The sequence below is a fragment of the Bombus affinis genome, chromosome 5 (assembly GCF_024516045.1).
Source record: "Bombus affinis isolate iyBomAffi1 chromosome 5, iyBomAffi1.2, whole genome shotgun sequence".
Taxonomy (NCBI): Eukaryota; Metazoa; Arthropoda; class Insecta; order Hymenoptera; family Apidae; genus Bombus; species Bombus affinis.
Genome location: NC_066348.1, coordinates 9070594 through 9095076, shown reverse-complemented (window position 1 = coordinate 9095076; position 24483 = coordinate 9070594). Strand labels below are relative to the sequence as shown.

General features: G+C 32.3%; 4 protein-coding genes and 1 long non-coding RNA gene across 11 annotated transcripts; 2 read left to right on the top strand and 3 right to left on the bottom strand.

Moving 5' to 3' along the window:
* Positions 1-719: 719 nt before the first annotated feature.
* On the bottom strand, positions 720-2330 carry LOC126916129 (iron-sulfur cluster assembly scaffold protein IscU). Its single transcript, XM_050721553.1, has 4 exons — positions 2148-2330; positions 1387-1611; positions 1240-1318; positions 720-1004 (listed from the first exon to the last, which is right to left on the bottom strand). The coding sequence occupies exons 1-4, from the start codon at positions 2235-2237 to the stop codon at positions 898-900; spliced, it is 501 nt and encodes a 166-aa protein (XP_050577510.1). The 5' UTR covers positions 2238-2330; the 3' UTR covers positions 720-897.
* A 110-nt stretch (positions 2331-2440) lies between these two features.
* Positions 2441-9050, top strand: LOC126916115 (UPF0547 protein C16orf87-like). Of its 2 annotated transcripts, XR_007710434.1 has the most exons (5): positions 2441-2649; positions 3192-5024; positions 5111-7671; positions 7761-7910; positions 8074-8268. XR_007710434.1 is itself a non-coding variant. In XM_050721528.1 (3 exons), the coding sequence occupies exons 1-3, from the start codon at positions 7621-7623 to the stop codon at positions 8567-8569; spliced, it is 471 nt and encodes a 156-aa protein (XP_050577485.1). In that variant the 5' UTR covers positions 7443-7620; the 3' UTR covers positions 8570-9050. The 2 variants fall into 2 exon arrangements, 1 of the variants encoding a protein (XP_050577485.1); XM_050721528.1 differs by lacking the exons at positions 2441-2649; positions 3192-5024; positions 7761-7910 and adding an exon at positions 8339-9050 and having other exon boundaries at positions 7443-7671; positions 8074-8262.
* Positions 8841-13146, bottom strand: LOC126916117 (monocarboxylate transporter 12). 2 transcript variants are annotated; one of them, XM_050721532.1, is made up of 7 exons: positions 11914-13146; positions 11368-11511; positions 10836-11119; positions 10210-10724; positions 9719-9939; positions 9234-9548; positions 8841-8964 (listed from the first exon to the last, which is right to left on the bottom strand). In XM_050721532.1, the coding sequence occupies exons 1-6, from the start codon at positions 12527-12529 to the stop codon at positions 9373-9375; spliced, it is 1956 nt and encodes a 651-aa protein (XP_050577489.1). In that variant the 5' UTR covers positions 12530-13146; the 3' UTR covers positions 8841-8964; positions 9234-9372. The 2 variants fall into 2 exon arrangements, with proteins under 2 accessions (XP_050577489.1, XP_050577488.1); XM_050721531.1 differs by having other exon boundaries at positions 10210-11119; positions 11914-13145.
* A 1028-nt stretch (positions 13147-14174) lies between these two features.
* Positions 14175-22891, top strand: LOC126916114 (glutamate [NMDA] receptor subunit 1). Of its 4 annotated transcripts, none has more exons than XR_007710433.1 (18): positions 14175-14322; positions 14621-14798; positions 15152-15403; positions 16192-16386; positions 16540-16640; positions 16878-17051; positions 17837-17950; positions 18029-18176; positions 18554-18767; positions 18825-18977; positions 19093-19250; positions 19460-19694; positions 19995-20143; positions 20540-20697; positions 20790-20962; positions 21166-21419; positions 21517-21575; positions 22495-22594. XR_007710433.1 is itself a non-coding variant. In XM_050721527.1 (18 exons), exons 2-17 carry the CDS (start codon positions 14637-14639, stop codon positions 21542-21544), a joined length of 2685 nt encoding a protein of 894 aa, XP_050577484.1. In that variant the 5' UTR covers positions 14175-14322; positions 14621-14636; the 3' UTR covers positions 21545-21575; positions 22495-22594. The 4 variants fall into 4 exon arrangements, 3 of the variants coding, with proteins under 3 accessions (XP_050577484.1, XP_050577483.1, XP_050577481.1); XM_050721527.1 differs by having other exon boundaries at positions 21500-21575; XM_050721526.1 differs by lacking the exon at positions 21517-21575 and having other exon boundaries at positions 18843-18977; positions 22495-22891.
* Positions 21718-24437, bottom strand: LOC126916131 (uncharacterized). Of its 2 annotated transcripts, XR_007710436.1 has the most exons (4): positions 24091-24437; positions 23538-23779; positions 22898-23457; positions 21718-22797 (listed from the first exon to the last, which is right to left on the bottom strand). It is a non-coding gene; the product is annotated as an uncharacterized LOC126916131 (long non-coding RNA). The 2 variants fall into 2 exon arrangements; XR_007710435.1 differs by having other exon boundaries at positions 23538-24437.
* Between the last annotated feature and the right edge of the window lie 46 nt (positions 24438-24483).

The following is a 24483-nucleotide window of genomic DNA, read 5'->3' as shown; positions in this document are numbered from 1 at the left end:
TTTACGGGCGGAAATACATACATATTTCTATAGTATAGTGTATAAGAATATTAGAGGATACACACAACAAGGTGTATGAATCACGAGATACTGGAAATTTTAATAAATGAGTTTATGCACTAGAAAGATATGATTCTACTTGAGTGATATGCCGTGAAATATAGCTTTTGTATCAGGACTTTTTTTATCAAGAGCGTATTTTTATTCTATCAAATATCCACAGCAGAAGTTGAATCTAAGATTGAAGCTATTACAATGGGCTATATTGTGATCATTGAAGAAATAATATTTATCGATAAATTGTATCTGTCCCTTGTTCTCTTTCCTTCTCCTGTTCGCTTGATCACGTTATTACATCGCTGATGGCGTAATGGGTTCTTGTAAAAACAAGTACAAATAGGCATGTTTCTATCAACAGCTTAAATTGCCACTGAAATGCTTCATTAACGACGTGCATTCGTGTCAACAAAAATGTTTATCACAACGACATACTGCTTTATTTGTTCGCATATTGTTCCAATAAATAGCAACAGCATTGTAAGAAAGTTTGCCATTGGATGTATCATTTCTTAACTTCTATAATTGAAGAGTAAGAATAATAGAAAATCATTTCAACTTGGCAATGATGTAATTGATACTTCATGAAATTATTTAACGGAATCAGAGGTAATGATAAATTGATAATAGTATTGATATATAAATAAATGTTCTAATCAAAATTTTTAATTAAATATATTTATTTTCTTTTCTGAAGGAACAAAAGATAGCATACATCTATAAGTGCTTCAACATATGATTTTATATATATTCTCTCATTGTAGTCACAGCTTACGATTCACTAACATTTTAATTTATGTAAATACTACATCTGAATACTACATCTGGATACAATCCACATTATAGTGCTTCACTCGTCTTATCACTATTCTCATTGACCTTCAATTTTTGCTTTTGTTTTATACTGTAATCTGACAAAGCAGCCTTAATTGCATCTTCTGCAAGCACTACAATATATAAAAGAATAATGTTAAATAATGTAATTATTTTTCTCAATATTAATTATACTGAATACTTCCAGAGTAGAGATAACTAATTGATAAATCTTTCATCTAATGGATAGTTTAAGATTGTTTTACATTACAAAACTATTGGATATTTATTTCTTTACGGCAGTCTTCACAATTTTTCTACTCATACTCTAATATTTAAATATCAAATTTATTAATAAATACCACTTACTTGAACAATGAAGCTTGACAGGTGGTAAACATAATTCTTTGGCAATGTCAGTATTTTTGAGAGACAGTGCTTCATCGACCTATGATAAAAATCGATTAATTACCTTCGTTCTAAATAAATAATTTTTGGAAACACAATTATACTTACAGTTTTTCCTTTGACCCATTCTGTAGCTAAGGAACTGGAGGCAATAGCAGAACCACAACCAAAAGTTTTAAACTTAGCATCAATGATCTTTCCTTGTTCATCAACCTTAATCTGAAGTTTCATTACATCTCCGCAGGCTGGTGCTCCCACAACACCTGTACCAACCTTAGGGTCATTTTTATCCAATGAACCTACGTTTCTTGGATTTTCATAATGATCTATCACCTGCAACATAATCGAAATATAAAATATAAAACATGATTATAATATGTATACAACAAATAAAAATTAATATAAATATGTTATATAATATATGTATATAGTTTACTAGTTGTGTATAGTTTACTATATACATATATATATATATATATATGATGCTAGTATGATATAAAGCTTTATTGTAATTAATACTTCATTTGTTTCTTATGTTGTAAAATAATTGGTAAATTATTAATTATACTTATTATATCAATAAACGAATATATTAATTAATTTTGGAAGAGATGATTGTCATTTTGCCAATAAAGTATGAAGATAACCTAAATGTTGTAGAATACTATAAAATCGATATAATAAGTAAATCGTTAGGTTTGCAAAAATGCATTTTTTAAGATATAACTGCATCGATGTTATAGATGAAGGTTAAACTTTCTGTGTATATGTCTTAATAATAGATACGATATTGATTGCAAAATGTAACGCAATACGTTTGTTAAAACTGACCACGATCAATGCCGCAAGTTAAACCGATAAATACTTACATTTGGATGATAAGATACAGATGGAACGCTTCGAAATGTCAATTTCGAGGCTTTATTGAGCCCCGAAGGCAACGATCGTAGTAAAGACATCGTGTTTAACAGGAGAAGCTCATTGTTGTTCTTACACTTTACGCAACTCTATTGAAACGATCGATTTCAAACTGCGTACGAATATGTCTGAAGTGTTGGTAACTCTGCTTCAGCCTGAAAATATATAAGAACAAGAAAGGATTCCCTATTATTATTTCGTTGTACCAACAAATCATATTCATTTAATCAGTTTCATACTTTAAAAATAATAATTTGTGTCATAGGTGATTATATCTATGAAGATCACAGAAAATTTTGTTGATTTTCTGCTTTTGATGTTATTTCATGGTTAAGGAGATATACTTTAACGTAACATACTTAAGAAGAGGATCAATCGATTCGGCCCGAAGATATACATAAACCTTTTAGCATTAAATGACAAATCTACGAGCTTTTCCGAAAACAACTAATGGTATATCTCTAATATTTAGAATATGATAATCAATACTTTTAAGAAACCAATATTTTTAATGTAAATATTTTTTAAAGAAATTCCACAAGCATGTGATTGGTTAATAAGATATTGGATTTTAAAGTCGTTGTCATATAAGAAACCAAAAGTATGATCTATCGTGCCTTTCTCCTATGATTTAATATATGATAATATTTTTAATTGCCAATTAATTTACCAATTTTAAGTATTATAAGAATTGCTGCGATTTATTTACATGTGAAGTTAATATTAAATCCGATATCTACATATATATTTCAATATCTATCTAACATACAATTTCAAGAATGACATATCAAATAAGAAATTACAAAATCTGAATAATATTAGTGCTTTAAGTATGTCGCATATATTTTAAATAAGTTGAAAGGATAGAATATTTACGAAAAATGATAACATAATTGCGTTTATAGCATAAAATAATAAAACTATCTTATCGTAACGCATTCACAATTGTTTTCAAATGATCCTATGGAAGAATTGAATCGTTCTGATGTATCCAGATTGCAGTATTAACATCTACACTGGATGGACCCAAAAATGGACATCACCAAAACGATTTAAAAAAAAAAAGTATATCGATATCCACGAAGTAGTACGAGGACCATTTTCCTCTCCAAGATTAATAAGCACACAACCATTTATCACGTTTTCGTCTTATCAACAACGAGAAAATTATTCCGATGTGCGTCGAGGTATTCCTGATACTTGGAAGGAGTATTTAATTTCTAAGGGATTTTGTAAGGGATTTGGTACGAAGGCGTACGTATTACAGAAAAATTTAATACCTTTCTGTACCAGATACATCATCACTGATAGGCTATGGAACGATACACGTTTGCCTTTTATACAAGGAATTCCTGATCCATGGAAAACTAGAACTCTTCATCGGAGCGAGTCCAGTAAATATTCTCGATCGCGGTTTTCTCGCGCCAAAAATATTTGTTCTACACAATTTGCGTGCGTGTACGATGGAGACGACGAGGCAGAAATAGAACGCGGTGTCCCGTGTCAATTTAATAAAGATCATATTGATGATAAAAAAGATCCTCCTCAAGAAGGACACCGAGTATCAAATTATTCGCTAATTGAGAGAACATTCAAAGACAATTTGGAGGGAGTTCGGAAAAAAGACAAGAGATACACTAGTCAGTTATCCTTTAAGAAAGACTCGAAATTATCGAATCGGAGGAAACCTACAGAAAGAGTGAAACATGACCAATGTACTGAGACTGTTGTAGAAAAAACTCGTCCTAAGTCTCAAGAAATTATTTCTAATAAAAATCTCAACAGGCATACTCATTCTAAACACCATAAAAACGTTCAATTGAAGGATAAAAAGCAATTTGCATCAAAGAATGATTTAGAAAATGGAACAATTACTGAAAAGGAAGGCCAAACTACTTCTAAAAATGCAGCCGATGGAATTGCACAAACTAGTATAATTCTAAAAGATAAAATTGGCGAAGCACATGAATCTTTTCCCAGAAAACACATAGAGGCAAATACCCAAATGTATCCTAATAATATTGCCTGTTGCAATTGTATACTACATAATTATATGCTTTCAAGTATACATTGTTTTCGTAATTGTACGAGTCCATTGAAAGACGTGAGCTTGTTGAATAGCGTATTGTGTCAAGAATGCGAAAATATTTATCGTAAACGGAAACCAGAGAAATTAATTTCTCCGAAAAAAAAGTTAGAGTTTTGTACACCAGACCCGAAAACGTACACAAAACACAAACAACGAGTATGTATGAAGCGAGAAAAAAATTATGAATGGACAAAGCAGAAGTTGTGCACTTGCATGCAGAAGATGAAGAAACAATTTGGGGAACAAAACAGACTAGACCATCGCATACGAACAAAGGACGCGATCGTCCCTAAGCAAGAACTAAATTTGATGTGTTATTACTGTAATAGCCCTGATCTGAAAATTGAGAAAATCTCTGCAAACTCGTCTGGTCGAAACACGCGTTCGTGTATCGGTAAAAAAACCTCGATAAGACCGAGGAACGAACAAAATAAGATCAGGGATTGCGTTACGAAACATCTAATTACAAAAAGTCGAAGGAATTTTATTCCAGATTCTAAGAAGCATAGTTACACGTGCATTGGAAACAAAAGACATGTTTCTAAGCGTGACCTTGACTGGGCATCACCATCGATGACTGCTAAATGGGGACATAATATGGCAAAAAAGAAGGATTGTGAATTCTCGAAGAAAAATAATTGTCATGATAAAATGTTAGAAGTAGAAACCGAAAGAACCAGGATTGACAAAGAAACGAAGGGGAACGAAAGTACTGAGACGTTTGGCAATATTGTAACAGGTGAAAAATAGTCGAAATGAAAAAAGCACCAAAATACCTTGCTCACGGTGATCAGTTATTTATAAATAGTTATTAGTTATTTGTAGATAGAAAAGGGAAAGGATATAAAAAAGAAGCATCAGACGATTGCTTTTGCAATGTTATAAAGAAAAATAAAGAAACGGATAAACAGGCTAATATTATGATTAATGAGTATGAAGAAATCGAAGCTGCAGAATTTCAACATTCGCAATCCAATAAACTCGTGCGCAATTCCGTATCAGATAGTGGAGAGAATACGGACGTATCCGATAATACAAATGTCGACTTTAATGCCATGGCCCAAGATAGATTGTCAGTAACTTCAATAACTTTCATAAAACGAATGAATAATCTTACTTCAATAAAGAGCCAATATCGGCAAAGAAATCCGAAGAGAGTTTGTTACTTTCGTCGTACACCATCACGAGGAATCGCGTCAAATTTCAGGCAGAATTTAAAAATAGAAGGTAAATACTGAAGTAACTTTCCAATTGCCTCGTGCATTGTTGTTTCTTGTCCTACGACTGGTAAAAAAAGATGAGGATGTTGTAGGCCATGAAGGCCATTAATTAATACAGCAGAAAGGGAAATACTGAGAAATGCGGAATATACTATATAATAATACAAAAATTTGGTTGCAGAAAATATGTAACACGTACAATTGTTTACTTAAATCGTGCTAAACACTTATAGAAATCTTCTATTAAATAAGCGTTCAATTACTTTTGTGAGCTACCGCATTTAGTAATGAGCAAAACATTCTTTTAAAAATCAACTCACGTATGTAATATGATAAAGCTGAGAATAAATAACAGAGAAAGATAATTACCTAATTCGTCGAGAAGTTACACTGTTGTTCTTGTAGTTAACGTGCAGACTCAGTAAAGAGTTAGAATAAGATCCTTTATTAACACTGACATAAAATCAAGATGATTGGACGAATAATATGTACAAAATTAACAAAATTAATTATGAAATTATTATGTTATAAAATTATGAAATTGTAGATACATACATGTATCTAATAAGTGGTTAAAAAGAAATAATTTGAAGAAAATTGTGCGTGGAATAAATACGCGTAAGATGGAACAGTCACCTTACTTGAGTACATATTTTGATATCACTCGATGAAATAAAAAAGTGCTTAAAAAAGCAGGGTAGAATTAATATATGAGATAAGAGAATTATTCTAGGGAACATCTGTCTTTTATCCGATTATTTATCAACGCGGGAAGGCTAAAGAATTATATAAGAAAATACTGCACTAAGTAAAAACGATAACTCTTTGTTTAATACTGGTAGAAAGTTTGCAAAGGTAAAAAATAAAAAGTAACAGGCTGGAAATAATGAAGTAATAAAACCAAGAGGAAAAGGATATCTTTACTAAAATTATTGAAAAATAAGCAATTAATTTGATTAAAATGTATACCGTTCATTTTAGAAAAAAATATTTAGAAGCGAAAAAAGATAAAATCTAGAAATATTAATTAGTAATATGTATATCTTTGTTATTGAATAAAATGTACATTATAATTCAGGTACGTGGTAAAAACAGATTTTTAAAAATAGAAATGCTTTACTATGAAATTAAAATACCTCGATCATCTTAAAAATACGTAATACATGAGATATGAAAACGTTATCAATAAATCTTAATTATTAAAGTTCAACGTCTTAACGCAACGAGTGTTTGATTAGAACTCGAAAGATTTAACAACAATTTCAAGGATGATAAAACGTATTTATATTAAACGAGCAAGAAAAGCAATTAAGAATATCATAATCGAACACAATTTAAAAAGATAGGATTTTTAGGTTTATTTTATTAATATAGAATAGATATCAATTAGTTTATGTAAATACATAATACTAAAATAACAATAAACTTTGATCCGATACTAACAATTAACTACCCATATTATTAATAATGTAAGCCACCGTGAAAGTTAAATAAATATTAAGAATACATTTTATTAACATTGATAATATCAGAGATACGTAGATAATTTACATGTGTATATTTACGTATGTAAAACATACATATTACATATAGAAATTTTCCATGTGTACTTATTTAAGTATGTTCATATTTCGTACATTCATTCATTAAAATATGATTAAGTATAATAACATCTGCATCTGAGAAAACAATAACAAAATTATAATGAAGAAAAAGAGTAAAAAGACCATGCATAAATATCGTGTTATCACAAAGCTTAAATACTTACTAAACTGAAAACTGGAAATACATTTTCACAATGTGAAATAACGTGAATTCTGCGATTGGTCCATTCTCGTAATAGACTTTCACTGCCATCTATCAATTGAAGTATGAATCATTTTACATTGTGTTCCTTTTATACATTACGGCTGTCATTACTTATTAGCGTTATGTTAAATGTAAAAAAAAATACTTAACGTTATAGTGAACGCTCATAAAATGCATTCTCATCGATATAAAAGCTATTTTCGTGCTATGATGTCAATATTCAACGACATGGTTTAACGATATAGTTATCTAGTCATATTTTTTAATTGTAAATAACCTTATCCTTATTAAATATTTTTCCGTAATATGGCCAAGACTAAAACAATCAGTAAAGGCTGCCCAAAATGTGAACAGCAGGTAATTTTATATTATAATAATTATTTTATATTTATACTAAACAGTTATACATAAATATATAATAATTTTATTTTGAATATTTTTTGTAGCTTTACTTATTTATTACATTAAGACTTTTTGAATGAACTGGGAAAACTTCAGTAAAACGGAAATAATATTATTTTGTCATAAATTTTTCTACTATCATCAATTCGTTATTAAAATGAAATATAATTAATTATTTCATTGTATATTTTAATGTAAGCTTTGAATAATTAATTTTTTTATATGTGTATAAGAAAAAAATATTAAATTTTAATTTTGAGTGCAAACAAATTTTATATATTTATTCAATTATATATGTATACAATTGATAACTTATTTATATCACTTTATATTAATTATATGTATTTATTTATTAAGGTACCTGTAGCTTGCAAAGCTTGTCCTTGTGGTCATTCATTTTTTAATGCAAGACGAAATTCAATAAAAAGTCCTCCTAGTCCTGATAATGGAGTAATGAAAACAAGACGAACCAATCGAATCAAGCGTGAGAAACCAAATTATTATGATGCTTTAGAATACGATAAGCAGTCAAAAAAGAGTGCAAAAGTAAGATATTCTTTAATATTCTATATATAAATGTATATTTTGAAATGAATAATTTGTGTAAAAAAATTCATCATAGATCAGAAAAGCAACAGATGCTGCTAGTGACATAGACTGTAGACAGCTAAACAAGAAGAAGAAACGAAAGGTAAAAGGTAAAGGGAAAAGTGGAAGTAGTAATGGAATAGGAGATGATGATGATGAAATGGAAGGAATCAATGGTCTGTCACCAGAGAAGCAGCTCACATGCTCTTTGATACTACAAGAATTAAATAATAAAATGAGAGTTGTAGCCTGGAAACCGACATAATTTTTTCTATTGTGTCATATTTTGTACTATAAGAAATACTAGTGTCCATTTTTAGTAGAAAGTAATCATTTTATATAGATGTTGGACTATATTTGAAATGCTATCTATTCATTGCATCAAGGAAGATTAAAATAGTATTATATAATGTTATGCATGAATTAATAGCATTAATTAGCATGAATTAATTTATGGTAATTTTGAGATCTATAAAGTTTTTTGAGCATTAATTTATACATTATCTTCGAAAGTAGACAAATTAAGACTACATAAGTGAAAAGAATACAATTTTTATTAAAGATCACTGTGTTTAATTACATCTGTTTGTATGAAAAATATGTATTTCCTACTAAGAGATTGTTTCTTTCATCGTAGGACCTGCCGCAATTCTTCATTTTCTACAAATAATCATAATGTAACATGTAAATATGAATAATGTACATAGTGTTTATGTGTAATATATAAGACAAATTACAACTGGAAACCAGATTCTGTTTTTTAAAAATAATTCTTTACATTGTATATATATCTAATATGTATAAGAACGTTTTTGTCCTGTTATTTCTTTTTATTTTTAAACGTAAACGTGTAAATGAGAGTGTCGTTTACCAATAAAACAAAATGAGACATGTGCATTTATATAAAAACTTATAAAAATTACCCTTACCTGCCGCGAACGAGGTATTTTATGTAAACGTTTCGAATACATTGAACGAAGCAATACATCATAGTAGAATAATTGTAGCGACAAATGTTGTGATTTATTAGATTTCTAATACACATTCAATCACATTCGCAAAATATTTTTATTCTTTTGCAACCACCTCTCCTTGACAGTTACTGTTCTCATTATTAACAGTAATCTTCGATGATTCCGATACTTCGTTAAAAACCAGGAGTAAAGGTAGACCTCCCATGACCATGCACGTACCCATGCATAGAAAACATACGGAATAACTTCCTGTTACATCGCGCAGGTAACCTGGAATATAACATAAAAACATTAACATAAATAACACTGATTATTTTTTTATTTAACCAAAACAATACCTCTGCGACTACTACACAGAATCGAGTACTTTTAAGTTCATTAATTGCAATGAATATTTATTTTAAACGCTGCACTGTATTAAAATTCAAATAATTTCATACCTGCTAAAGGCGGAATAGAAATTGCTCCAACGCTCTGGAACATCCTGACAAGACCATAAGTAGAGGATATTTTATCAGTTCCGTATTGGTCTGCGAGAAGGACGGGAACCAAGAGGAACCAACAGCCTAAGCATAGTCCATACATGCCTACAGAACATGCTAACACGTAGAAAGAATGGGCCATTGGAATTGCCAGTACAGCTACACCAGCACCCACGACACTGTTTAAGGAGAAGAAAATTTTTATTAAATACTAAAGTTCAATAATGATTTGCACAACTATATTTCCTATAGCATGTGCATATAAAATTAGGTTCAAGCGTATTAAATTTCACATCATTTAGTAATACTTCCATATGACCATAAAAATTCAATACTATGAAAATGAAACGTAGTATCTGATAAAAAAAGATATTTTATTGGAAAATAAGGATCCATGCGAATACATTTTGTATGCACATACATACAGTATAAAAATTTCTCGAACGTACCTTCCAATGTATCCTTTCCGCCGATCAAAAAGTTTCAAATCCGATAGCCATCCAAGTCCTAATCTTCCGCATAAATCAAGCGCGGCGGAAATAGCAACCAGGTATCCAGCTTCCGATTTCGTATAACCAGCAGCGTGTACGTATGCCGGAAGATAGTACAGCATATACGGACTTCCGGTTGACATAAGACTAACGGACAAACACATCATCATGAATTGAGGATTTTTCAATAGAGACAGATCGATGTATTGCGCTATCCTTTGCATCACTGTCTTCTTTTCCTTTGGCAGTTGTGACTCGTTCTGAGGAACTGGATATACCGCCGTGACCGACGACTTCAGCGACTTTAACGACGATCTTGCCTTGTAAACGCACGTAGAATCGGTCGATAGATCTTCGACACTGTGTAATATACTCGAGCTACGTATCTTCGAGATCGGTTTCATCTGTAGACACTCGCCCACAACGTCTTTCTCCTCGTCACTGTCTGTCAGCTCGACCGCCACCACACCGTTCTGATGAAATAATTCGTTCAACAGATTATGTTTCGTAGTCGAATCATTGGCAAATATTAAATCTAACTTCTGTTGTTTTGCCGTCTCTAATTCCTTTGCTGTGCTCTCGACCTTTTGCGCCTTTTCCGGCATCTCTGTGTCATCTGGCGCGTAATTGTTCTCCAGTGGCCGGTATAGAGTTGCGCTGACACACACGTGAAGCATACAACCACCAAGTAAAAGGATGGTACCATGGAAACCAAAATTATCCACGAGAACCTTGATCAAAAGCGGAAACACGAAACTGCCAGCTGCTGTACCAGATACGCATATTCCATTTGCTAGTGCACGATGCTTGTCGAAGTATTGTGAGACGAGAATGATACCTGGTGTTGTCGACAGACCGCTGCCAATGCCTAAAATTGTTATATTAATTGCTATGACAATAAATATTCTCATTGTACAAATATTTAGATGTTTATAATTGAATTAATTGTATTGTCCAGTTGTTCGTTCGTATCATATTCTTGCTTTCTTTCTTTCAAGCATGCTATCCGCATTTTCTTACGTAACCCAATGACGAAACCTGATTATATACATATACATACATATATTGAGACGAACGCACGGCGAAGAAGTTTAATAAAATCGATTACCCACGAACCTGTCAGAACTCCAAATGTAAAAAACAGATGTATCAACTTTGTTGCAAAGTAACTTATCGTTAATCCTAAAGCACAGAACAATCCACCGATGAAAACGACAGCCCGACAACTATACTTCTGGCACAGCATGCTCGTCACTGGAGCTGTATTTGGATTATTCACATATTAATATTTAGGATAATAGCACAATCTCTTCACATTGTCATAGTCGCACATGTATTTCAAAAGTGTCACAACTCAAAATAATTCAGTCTTGTGTTAGATGAACATCAAAATTGTCAAAGAGCGATCTCAAGAAAGTTAAGAATGGAAAATTACAAAAATAATATTTGATCATCTATCTATCTATCATTCTAGTGTTTATTCTTTACTTTAACATTATGTGTTTAGTAAATAATTTTTTATAAGTTTTCAAATAGTTTCTCGTTTTTCCTGAAAAATTTGGTTAGAGTTGTGTCACATTTTTAGTATTATTATTTTATTAAAATATTGATTAGATTTCTAAAAAACCTACTTTTCACTAAAACATCTTGGCAAATACTTACCAAGCGCGAGACAAAGACAAGACAAGATAGCGGGTATCCAAGAAGCGACCGAAGCTGTGGAATCCTTGAACGTTTCCATCACCTCAACGTACAGCACCCCGTAAGATTTCATCAGTCCAGTCACCCAGAACTGAACGAAAAATGCTCCGCAAACGATCACCCAGCCATAACCACCATCTAATGGAACATACTTGATATTTCTTGATTTTTTCGTTTCGCACTTAGGTTTTTTCTTCTTGGTACTAGAAGTTATGCTCGATCGAAGTTCATGAGACTTGGCAATCAATGGCCTGGCCGTGAGACTCGATATGGTCAGGAGATTATCGTTATCCTCGTCCTCGATCGTCTCTGGACTCTGAAGATGCGGTGGCACGATCGGCGTTGAAGTTGCTGTCGCCTGGACGGCCAACGAGGCTGGCCTTTTTGGCGAAGGTACACCTGTGCTCAAATCGAAGACGGGCGCCGAATGTATCGACAAAAGGGAGCCCAGTTGATTTTGTTGATTCATATTCTCGTCGATGACAGTGGTGCCGACCATCTCCTGCGACGCTGTCGCACAGGCGACAGCGTCACGCTCAACCGAATCCTGCAGGCTCCATTCTCGTGGTAATGACATATTTCCGTGGATTCGTTCACGCGAGGGGGACCGTAATACATTGGAGTTACGTTGCTTTTCCTCTCCTTCGTTTGCTTCTGCTGGCAAACAGTCTTCTTTTCACCTGCTTCACCTCTTTCGATTCTCTTTTATCTTTGATAAAAAACGGAATCTTCGTTTTTCTAACACTCTATATTTCTATTTATGTACTTGTCTCTATGTCTTGGGGTCGTTTTCTATATCTTCCTTTATCTATCTTATTAGATATCAACTTCTGTTCTATCTACTTTCCTCTATTCTTCGTTTTCTATTGTTTAAACTCAAATCTTATAATCAAATTGTTTAAACGCAAATCTTCCTGGTCTTTCGACATGCACCTTATCAAAATCGGTCCACCCCGATTTGACTTTGTTGTTACCTATCCACCGTTGACTTCCTTCTCACCATTTACACGTTCTCCAAGGTTCTCCTGACTCTGTCTAAGGGTGCTTGGTAAATAACCGAAGTGAAAAGGGTGCGCACGCAGAGGAGGTCGCCACCGAGTGGAAACTTACGAGATCAATATGCAGCCACAACTGACGCACTGGCATCTCGCGGTGTAGTCACCACCACGTGGCTTGGAAACAATGCAGGGGCCTATCGGTTTATTGTCCTGCCGGCCGACCCACTTTTCCATCCGCCTTGGCCTCCACTAGCTTGTATGACCATTTCCACCCTGTAGTCCCTATGCCTGGACGATCTTCGATCGGCCTGCATCGCGTGTCCCTTCCCGTTTCGCAGCTTCAATTATTTCAACATCTTTAGAAACGGTGGAGGTCATCGAAATTAATCGCCTGAGAGACACTGATTTCAGGGAAATAGTACGAGTTGTTACGACCATTGGAAAGTTCTTTTAAACTCTCCTGGCAATGCTTCTTCTTCTTGTTATGCTATGAATCTATTGAAGAAACAAAGTTGAATTAGAATTAAATTATTCTTAGTTGTTTATATTTTATATGTTTATAGGATGTTCTTAATTGTTTTGATAATAAGCAATTTGGCTAGATAGATCGTTTGCTTTATATTCCTAAAAGCGATATCTAAAAGAACATGAACTAACGTTGGTTACGAAACATGCCAAGTAAGAAAGACAATAAACTGTTGTATAGTTACGCGATATTAGTTAAAATTATTTAAAATATCTTTAAGCTGTTCTTTAAAATATTCTTTAAAATATTAAAAATATTTAGAATATATAAAAAGAAATACTATCTGCCCAGAAACTTTTGCACACCACTGTATAATAAGAATTGATCGATTTCTCCCACTATTTATCATTTCTCGTTTGCAAAAATAGAACTCAGATCAACTTAGATAAATGAATTCGACCAGCAAAATTTGAGTTAGTTTCGCTAACTAAAATTTCATTTTGATAAGTGAAATTCTACTGTACTTTGGTTGTATTGGGAGATTAAATGCACGTTTGGTCGGGATCTAAATAATCCTGAGAATAAGGAAGAAATAAGGAGTTTGAAACGAGTATGGAAGGGTAGATTATTGGAATGATCAGAAAGAAATTGCAAGGTTGCCTGGAAAATAGGAAAACATCCTAATATTGCAATAGTGGGGACGAAGTCTGTGCGCAGCATCCAAACGGATCAATGAATCTCCGACTTCTGTCTTTCAGATCCACCTTCGCGCTCGACGTTAACACTGGGTCTGTTCATGGTGCACTCATTGTCAGATAAGGGCGTGAACGGTTTTTAAATGAATCACCAGCCAATCCGTACATCCCTGAATATTACGTGAACGATCAACGACTGTAGACTGATCCGGTACGTTCAGATTTCATTTTTGAGAAAATGTCTTTGGAGATAAACTGCTTCAGAAGAATAACATGTAATTGAAATTTATGTTCTTGCAAATTATTTACGCTATAACGTTAAATTTCTTGTGATATGTTAATATAATTAATCGTAGATTTCCCACTATGATTATAATTATTAAAAACTGCCACAATTTTTATGGTTCATTATGTATGTGTGTATAATTCTTTATTGTATATTACCCCTATTTATATTTTAGTTATTCGATGAAATCCGTTTTGAAATTTATTTTTTTTTTTTTTCCTAGATCGAACTTTCTAATAATGAAATACGAGGGTGTCGCATTGTTCATTTCCCTAATTGTTTTGAACGATGAAGTGCACAATGGACTCGTCGCGAGCCAATTCAACAATCCCACCTTCTTTATGATCGGCGGCGTTTTCTCCAATAATGACAGCAAAGAGTATTTCAAACGAACTCTAAACGTAAGTAATATTCAATGAAAACCTTCCTATAATTTAATCTTTTTTTATAAAACCTTCTTATTAGTTAACTTCTTATTTAAGTTACGTTAGTTATGTCTGAAACTTAATTCGCTTCATTTTAAGAATTTATTAAATTCTAGTTTAATTTAATTAAATTATCTTAATTTTTAAATTCAATTCCGTCTCTATAATGCAAAGAAGTTCAATTCGAGTATACAATAAATTGAAATTTAACTGTTCTATATAACAAAACATCGAATAGTTAGTCAGAGGATAATTGTAGATGCTTATTCGTTGTATTTTCCAAGGAAGTATTTAGTCATAATTAATTCCATATTTGCCCCGGTTTCCAGACTTTGAACTTCAACTCGCAATATGTCAATAAGGGAGTGACTTATAAGCACACGGTAATTGAAATGGACTCCAATCCAATTAAGACGGCTTTGAGCGTATGTAACTCTTTGATAGCGGAACAAGTGTACGCGGTGGTAGTTTCTCATCCCCTTACAGGGGATCTGTCACCAGCCGCTGTTTCTTACACAAGTGGCTTTTATCATATACCCGTTATAGGTATATCTTCAAGAGATTCAGCATTCTCTGACAAAGTGAGTGCATTAGCAAATATAACGAAGATCTCTACTCTACACATTATTGATTACAATTATTGAGGTTTTCTAAAGCAGTAAAAAATTTACACACATTTTCTTTTATAAAATGTAATATTAATTGTTCTGGTTATTAAGAGTAACTAACTATAAATATAAATTATCTACGACGTTAATTAATATTTAATTTCTAATTTATTATAACAAATATCATAAAGCACATTTAACACATTCACCCCGTATATTGCAAATTCGATTTCGTCATGTACTCTTATAAATTATAATATTTGTATGACATCGACTGGCATATAGAAAAAAAATTAAATGTAACGAAATTTTGAAAAAAATAATAATTCGTACAACATAATATTCAATACTATATCATTGTGCTAGCGTATGAATTATTATATTTGGCGAGTATCGAGTATTGTAATTTGTACAATACGTTTAATATTCAATATTACTATATAATATTCGTTAAATATAATAATTCACACGAGACATGTATATGCTTATAATTTCGTATTATAGAAATAGAATCTTTTTACATTTATTGGGGCGTGGCATGGATTATGAAAATACGATCAACAGTGAACACGTTAAATTGCAGTCCGTCAAAGGATTTGTACAAATAAGATTGTCTGTAATACTTACTACGTCATTGTCACATTATCCGTATTACATGTTACGTTAAATATCTGTATAGCATACGTGTGATGTACGTTCTAGAAAATATTGTGTAATGATATAAAATAGCAAGATTTATCTGAGGTATAGTATTCTTTCAGAATATTCACGTCTCTTTCCTAAGGACAGTACCACCATATTCACATCAAGCAGACGTGTGGGTTGAACTACTGCAACACTTTAGCTATAAGAAAGTGATCTTCATCCATAGTTCAGATACAGATGGTCGAGCATTGCTTGGAAGATTTCAGACGACTTCCCAGAATTTGGAAGATGATGTTGAAATTAAAGTTCAGGTATATCTAATGAAGTTTTCTAATCTTGTTTGAGAGACCTATTAGAAATAATTCTATGAAAACAACGTCGTATAATTATATATAACACAATTTTATGACAATAATGTAATTAGTTCGTTAGTTTCTAATTGAATTGTAATGGATTTAAAACAGGTAGAGTCTGTGATCGAATTTGAACCTGGTTTAGATAGCTTCACGGAACAGTTAATGGAGATGAAAAATGCACAAGCTAGAGTTTGTCTTTTGTACACTTCGTAAGTACCAATTACTTCTGTTAAAATATGCTTTATATCAATCTGTATAGCAATAAACTTTTCAAATTATTTAAAATAATTGTAATATACAGATCACTATTATATAAATGATATAAAGCTCGCACAAAGCTCTATCAACAAAGATGTTAAACTTCTATCCTATTTGTTAAGAGCAATAAATACTAAATAATAATAATGAATAAATGATCGAATGAAATTCTTTTTACTCTTCAACAGAAAGACAGACGCAAGCGTGATTTTTCAAGACGCAGCAGCATTGAATATGACTGGTGCAGGATATGTTTGGATCGTGACGGAACAAGCCTTAGATGCGCCTAACGCACCGGAAGGTCTTCTCGGCTTGAAATTAATTAACGCGGAGAAAGAGAAGTCTCACATCGACGATAGCCTGTCAGTTCCTTTCTAATCACGTATAGACATCTACGCATGTATGTTGCGTCCGTAGTTTCGTGTCTTACTACTGAAAAGGCCTAAACAAAAAAAAAAAAAAAAATGAGAACAAAAGGACACACGATACCTACGCATGAGAAGACTTACAATTAGAGTAATCGAATGGACATCTTTACGATACTTCGCAAGAAAACAGAAAGAAACAAAAACAAATGTCTTTCTCACATCTCTTCATTCAAACTTTTTCTGATGTAGAATTGTACAATTGCATGCAACACACAGGAAACACGCATCCTGATTTCACGGCAATGTACAACTGATTTCAGATCACTGGATCACATACTCTCTTAGCACACCTTCCAATCTGTCCAATGGATATTCCGTATCGTTCAGCGAAACGCTGAATGCGCTTTGAACGTTTAGGATATGTGTGTACGAGTAACGTTGCCCTGTCTCCCTCTCTCTCTCTCTCTCTCTCTTTCTCTCTCTCTCTCTCTCTCTCTCTCTCTCTTTCTCTGTCTGTCTCTCTCTCTCTCTCTCTCTCTCTCTCCGTGAAACAACCTATTATCCATTTCAGATAAATATAACTAGTAGTTAATGAACATTCCACGGGGTAATAGGTGGTTTTGATAAAAATAGTAGTCTCAGACTATTGATACATCTACCATTTGGACATTGTTCGATCAAGAAGAATTTATACCTTAAATTTTACTATTTTGAATTTTCCAATTTTTCTGATGTATGATAGATCATAATTTTGCAATCTAACAGAATATACATTTCAGGATAGTGCTTGTATCCGCCTTACGAGAAATGAACAAGTCGAAAGTAATCACGGAGGCGCCAAAGGATTGCGGAGATTCTGGCTCGATATGGGAAACCGGCAAAAGCCTCTTCGAGTACTGTTTACTTCTATTATGTTTTTATTGATATAGATCAAATGGTATCTTGCTGTTATGAGTTCCACTGTGTTTTAGATTCATCCTCAAAGAGGTACTATCAGATGGTAAGACTGGCAAAGTAGCGTTCGATGATAATGGGGACCGTATTTATGCTGAATATGACATCATTAATATCCAGGAGAATGGCAAAAGGGTTTCCGTTGGACAGTATTTTTATCCAACTGTAAGTGAGATTAAAAAATAAATAGAATTATATATTAAAAATGCAGAAGAATCCTCAAATATTTACAACAAAGCAGAAGATGTTAAAACTCTTTAGCTTAAATCTATTTACCTTCTTCAAAAGTTTTCCTTAAATAATTAATTGAAAAAGTATAGATAGTTATCTTATTAAAATAACTTGAATATACTCTTTAAATATAATATTTTTTTTTATAGTATCCTTATATATAGTATCTTACAATAAATTTAATATTTTACTTAATCTGATATTATATCAAAATTTAAATATTATTATAATATTAAATATTTTCTATAAAAGAATAATTGTTTGAAGATATTTTTTTACTTCTCTAGTATTGATATTCATGTTATCCATAGAATGGTACCAAAATGACATTAAGTGTCAACGAGTCCAACATAACGTGGCCTGGCCGACTGCAAACTAAACCCGAAGGTTTTATGATTCCTACGCACTTGAAAGTACTTACTATCGAAGAAAAGCCATTTGTTTACGTTCGCGAGATCGCATCCGGTGAACCATGTCTTCCAGAAGAGATTCCATGCCCTCATTTTAACGTCACAGATCATGAAAGTAAGAATTTACTAAATATCACAAGATATAGCATATCTTATACATTATGTACAATAGATCTTCAAACATTTACAGCTACGAAAACATATTGTTGCAAAGGATACTGCATGGATTTGTTGAAAGAATTATCAAAGACCATTAATTTCACCTATAGTTTGGCCCTGTCACCCGATGGACAATTTGGCAGCTATGTGATCAAGTACAATTCAGGTGCGACAAGTAGAAGCATGGTAGAACAGTTGTAGATGTAAGACCTCGTTTCGATGAGAACATACGTGACTATGAAACAGATACTAGTATTTAATTTACAAATTCCTTGTTTCAGTTGGAGGAAAGAAAGAATGGACAGGACTTATCGGAGAATTGGTGAATGAAAGGGCAGATATGATCGTCGCTCCTTTAACGATTAATCCGGAACGCGCCGAATTTATCGAGTTCAGCAAGCCGTTTAAGTATCAAGGCATCACTATTCTTGAAAAAAAGGTACAATAACTGATAATCTAGAAATATTTATTAATAATTAAGTAGTCATATATTTTAAAATGGTTAAAGATCAATTTAAAACTATAATTATATCATAATAATTAAAGAATATTTAAAATAAATCGTAGTTCATAATTAATAATTAGTTAATAGTAATTGAAACTATTAATTAAGAAAATATAAAATTATAAAAAGAATTTTTGGTTTAGCCATCAAGATCATCAACCCTTGTGTCGTTTCTGCAACCATTCAGCAACACTCTATGGATACTGGTGATGGTGTCGGTACACGTAGTGGCTCTAGTTTTGTACCTCCTCGACCGGTTCTCACCTTTCGGGAGGTTCAAGCTAGCAAACACTGACGGTACCGAAGAGGACGCCCTGAATCTGTCCAGCGCCGTCTGGTTCGCCTGGGGAGTACTTCTCAACAGTGGAATCGGGGAAGGTTTGATTTTAATTATATTATTTTCTCATAAGACAATAAAAAGACCCTTCATTCAGACGCATAAAAAATTAAATTCTATAAAAATTATTATTTAAAAAAATACGTTGACATCAATCATTATTAACATTGAACTTTAAAATATTTATAGTAAGCCTTATAACATTCTTTTGTCAATTGAAGTGTAATTAAATTGATTGCTCATGGATGAAAATGGAGCCGCGTAAAAATAGTTTCATCTCTATAAATGAGGATTTTACCTGAATTTTATAAATATTATGGATAAACATAATTATTTTGCAGGTACTCCACGGAGTTTTTCTGCTCGAGTGTTGGGTATGGTGTGGGCAGGATTTGCAATGATTATTGTTGCTTCTTACACTGCCAACTTGGCTGCTTTCCTCGTGTTGGAACGGCCGAAAACTAAATTAACTGGCATCAACGATGCTCGAGTAAGAATGAAATTAATAAATTATAAAAATAATATTGTTTTTTATATCTTAAGTATTACCTTAAAATTTACAACAAATTGTTATTGCAGCAATTTATATTACATAAATATATATCATATTATATGCATATCAAAGATATGGAATATAAAAATACTAAAAACATTTTACAATCTGTTGCAGTAACAATGATTTACAATGATTCTAATTATTTAAATAAATATTTACATCTTTAATTTTCCATTGTATTAATTTTGGATCACTCTACATACGTATACAAACGTATATGTAATATATCGATTACTTCTATTGTTACCTTTGCTACAGCGTACATATTGATTTTAGTCAAAGTAACGAAGACGTTACACTACCTGTACAACATCATGAATATACTTGCAGCTTAGAAACACCATGGAGAACCTTACGTGCGCCACGGTGAAGGGCTCAGCTGTGGACATGTACTTCCGTCGACAGGTCGAATTATCCAATATGTATCGTACAATGGAAGCGAACAATTACGACACTGCTGAAGAAGCTATCAGAGATATAAAAATTGGGTAAAAAAAATAGATAAAGAATAAGATTTGGATTATCATAAAAGTTTGAAGTTCAAGAATTGGCGATTTTAAGGATATTATTGTATTTGTAGGAAACTCATGGCTTTTATCTGGGATAGTTCTCGATTAGAATTCGAGGCTGCTCAGGACTGCGAATTGGTAACTGCTGGAGAGTTATTTGGCCGCTCCGGTTATGGCATTGGTTTGCAAAAAGGTTCCTTATGGGCAGACGCTGTTACTCTTGCTATCTTGGATTTCCACGAAAGTAAGTCAATAAAAATCATTATCTGAAATAATTAAAAACTAATAATGAAGATAATTATCATATATCACATATAAGCATATATTCAAAATTAATAAAAATCATTAAAAGAATAATTAGAATTATTGGATAAATTAACGTACTGTAATATAAAAATAAACATCAAGTTGCCAATAATTGTTAGTAAATACTTATTACACTATTAGGTGGCTTTATGGAAAGCCTTGACAACCATTGGATTCTTCGAAGTAACGTACAGCAATGCGAGCAGCTTGAGAAAGCTCCGAATACTTTAGGCTTAAAAAATATGGCTGGAGTCTTCATAGTGGTCGGTGTTGGAATCATAGGTGGTATTGGACTTATCATCATTGAAGTAGCGTACAAAAAACATCAGATTCGCAAGCAGAAAAAGATGGAACTGGCGAGACACGCGGCTGATAAATGGAGAGGTGCGATCGAGGTAAAGGATAAGTTTGATCATAGATTTTGGACTGGAATCGAACTTCTTTCGTTCGATGTCTTTTGTTCTCCATTCCTCAGAATTTTGTGTTTGTCAGTAAATCGCAAGCAGCCAGGACAAAATAGGGGAGCAACGCAGGAATTCTAACAGACTTCAGTAACGATACCTAAAAGAACATGATCGTCAAACGAACACAAACATATTAGATTAAAGCACAATGATTCACACGCTTTGCAAGCTTTAGATATAAACAGGCTAACTTAATGTTAAGGCAGTAAAATTCAATTTTGCATTTTAGAAAAAAATAGTGAAAAGTACTTCATCGTATTTGACATTATAATTGCTGCTTTTATGATGCATCAAATATTTATACAGTTAGCATTTTACACTTTTCCCCTTTTACATTTTATTTTAACTCTTTCTTGCAAAAGTGTGTATAAGAAAAGTGGAGTTCTAGTTCTTATGGTCCTGTTGCAGAAAGGTTAAGCTATATATATATGCAAAATATCATCATTAGACTGCGAATATTTATGCAAATCCATATTCTTATGAGCACAATTAAAGAAGGGGAACCTGAGCCGAAATTTGTATTTCTTATCAAATATTAGAAAAAGTATTCTATCTTGGACTTGTGTTATCTTCAAATGCATCGTGTGCATTTTCGCACCTTTAAATTTCTCTTACACGCATAAAAGTCCGCATTCTAATCGTTATAGTTAATCTCAAATACAATTCATAGAGTAGTGCTTCGCTAACTGGTCATGAAACCTTATCAGCTCAATTATCGAGGGAAATATAATTCCAGAAAATTCCTAGTATTTTTCTTCTCTATTAACAGTTATATAACTCATTTGTTCCTTTTATATAACGTAACGCCAAAAACTCATTCTACTAGCAATTTAATTCTAGGAGAGAATAAAGATAAAAATAGCGATGACTAATTAACGAAGTACTACTACTTGTATTGCGATACAAATTCAGTAGAATTAGCCAAAACAATAAAACGAATGCAGCTTTTTTCCAATACCCCTAATATATTTGTCTAATTTCTATTCTTTCGATTTTTAAAATGCAGAAACGAAAGACTCTACGAGCTTCGATAGCCGCTCAGCGAAGGATTCAAAGTAACGGCCTTAACGATCCTACGACCGTAAGTTTAGCAGTCGATACGGTAGCTAGATCGAACATATCTCCGCGAAGTCCTGGTCGGGCATGGCCAGGGGACAGTGACATCCGTCAACGACCTATACCACGTTCAGACGATATCAGATTATCGCCCGCTGCATACACTGCAAACGTCTCACATCTCATAGTGTGAAGTAACTCGTCCTCATCGATTACTTATACATCGTAAAATATCAACATGTTATATTATTACCTGAGAAAAAAGTTTGTTAGGTATGACACATATGTAACTGTGTTGAAAATGATAAGTTTGTTTTATACAATAAAGACCGTTACTTTAAAAACTCTCTTACCGTGTTTTAGTATCCATTAATCCGTTAAGAAACAACGTTGCAGTGACGCAACATTTTATTTGTAACATTCTTCAGTTAATTTATATTAGCCAATTTTATGTTTTAACATTATATTAAAGAAGAATCCCAAGGAATTGGAATAATATTTCTTTCAATTACTATTTCTTCCCATGTATTCCAATGTATTCTTTTACCTTGACAAAACAAGTTACTTTATTTGCGTTTTCCAATAATACTACGTTTATGCAACTTCTACGAATTATCTTCCTACTTAGTTCTTACTGGATTAAATATGCTTTAATTGATGCCATATTTGTTATAAAAATTGTCATGTATGCTATAGCATTTCTTGTTACTGGATGAAGTCATGCTTTGTAAACAGTAACAGATAAAAATATCACAAGATTAAATAGTTTTGAATCATGCATCATGTGGTACATTTTGCTAACCCGGAAGTGAAGATATTTCAAATATTAAAGTCATTTTTATCTCTTTAAACCGAACTATAGTATATTTAAGTATATTTACTTATAGACCAATCGATGCGTTTTTCCTATTTTCTATAAAAGAAATACTAAATAAAATAAAAGTTGATTAGTTTAGAAAATTTTAATTTCAATTTTATAAATTCTATACTAACTGTATAAGTGATAAAATAATACATTTCACTTGTTAGAGCTATCATATAAAATACATAGAACCAAAATTTCTAAGAGCCACTTTTGTTCTGATTAAAAAATATAAAGGTATCAATGTAGTCTTTAATTTAACTAATTCAATACGTTTATATCCTTCTTTTTCTCTTCTAGCACACATTATTTACCATCTCAATTGTTTAATTATTAGGCTATTCGAAAAATTCGTAGCTTTTTATATAAATTTCTAGAAAATAATAGAACATTCAAACAAATACTGCTTTTAGTTGGATATTAAAGAAAATTAAGAAGAAACATTCAGAATTTGTTAATAAAACATTCTTTTTTCAATGACACAATATTAAACCTTTTTTAGTTTAATTCACTCGATATTCAAAACTTATCAAAAACGTCAGATTTGAGTTTATTAATAAATTTATTTAAACAAGTTTGAATGAATGAAAGTACATAAGTATATGCTTTCGTCGTTTAAAAAATTGTTGGCCTTGACAAGAACAATCTAATATCTTTGAATACAAACACAACAGAAACGTTAACCTTTAATAATGTTATTTAATAGATGATGTAGCTGCAAGTAGTGATTGGTATTCGAATCTCACAATTAATTTCAGAACGATTCGATATTTTTCAAGACCGTCAAAATTTTGAATCACTTCGAATAGGATTCTTTGAATAGGAATAACTCTTGAAAGTCTCGTAAGCCTTGGAAATCTTGTAAGTCTTGAAAGTCTTGAAAATTGCATTGGAATACATTTCCGATACCTCAGACATTTTAGATTTTGTTTAATATCTAATGTAATATCTAAAATACTTGTAAAATATTGACTACGTGTTAAGCTTTCAAGATTTATTAAAGTAACCAAGACTTTCAAGACTTAAAAGACCTTCGAGATTTCAAAGATTTCCAAGATTTTTCAGGAGTATCAGGGT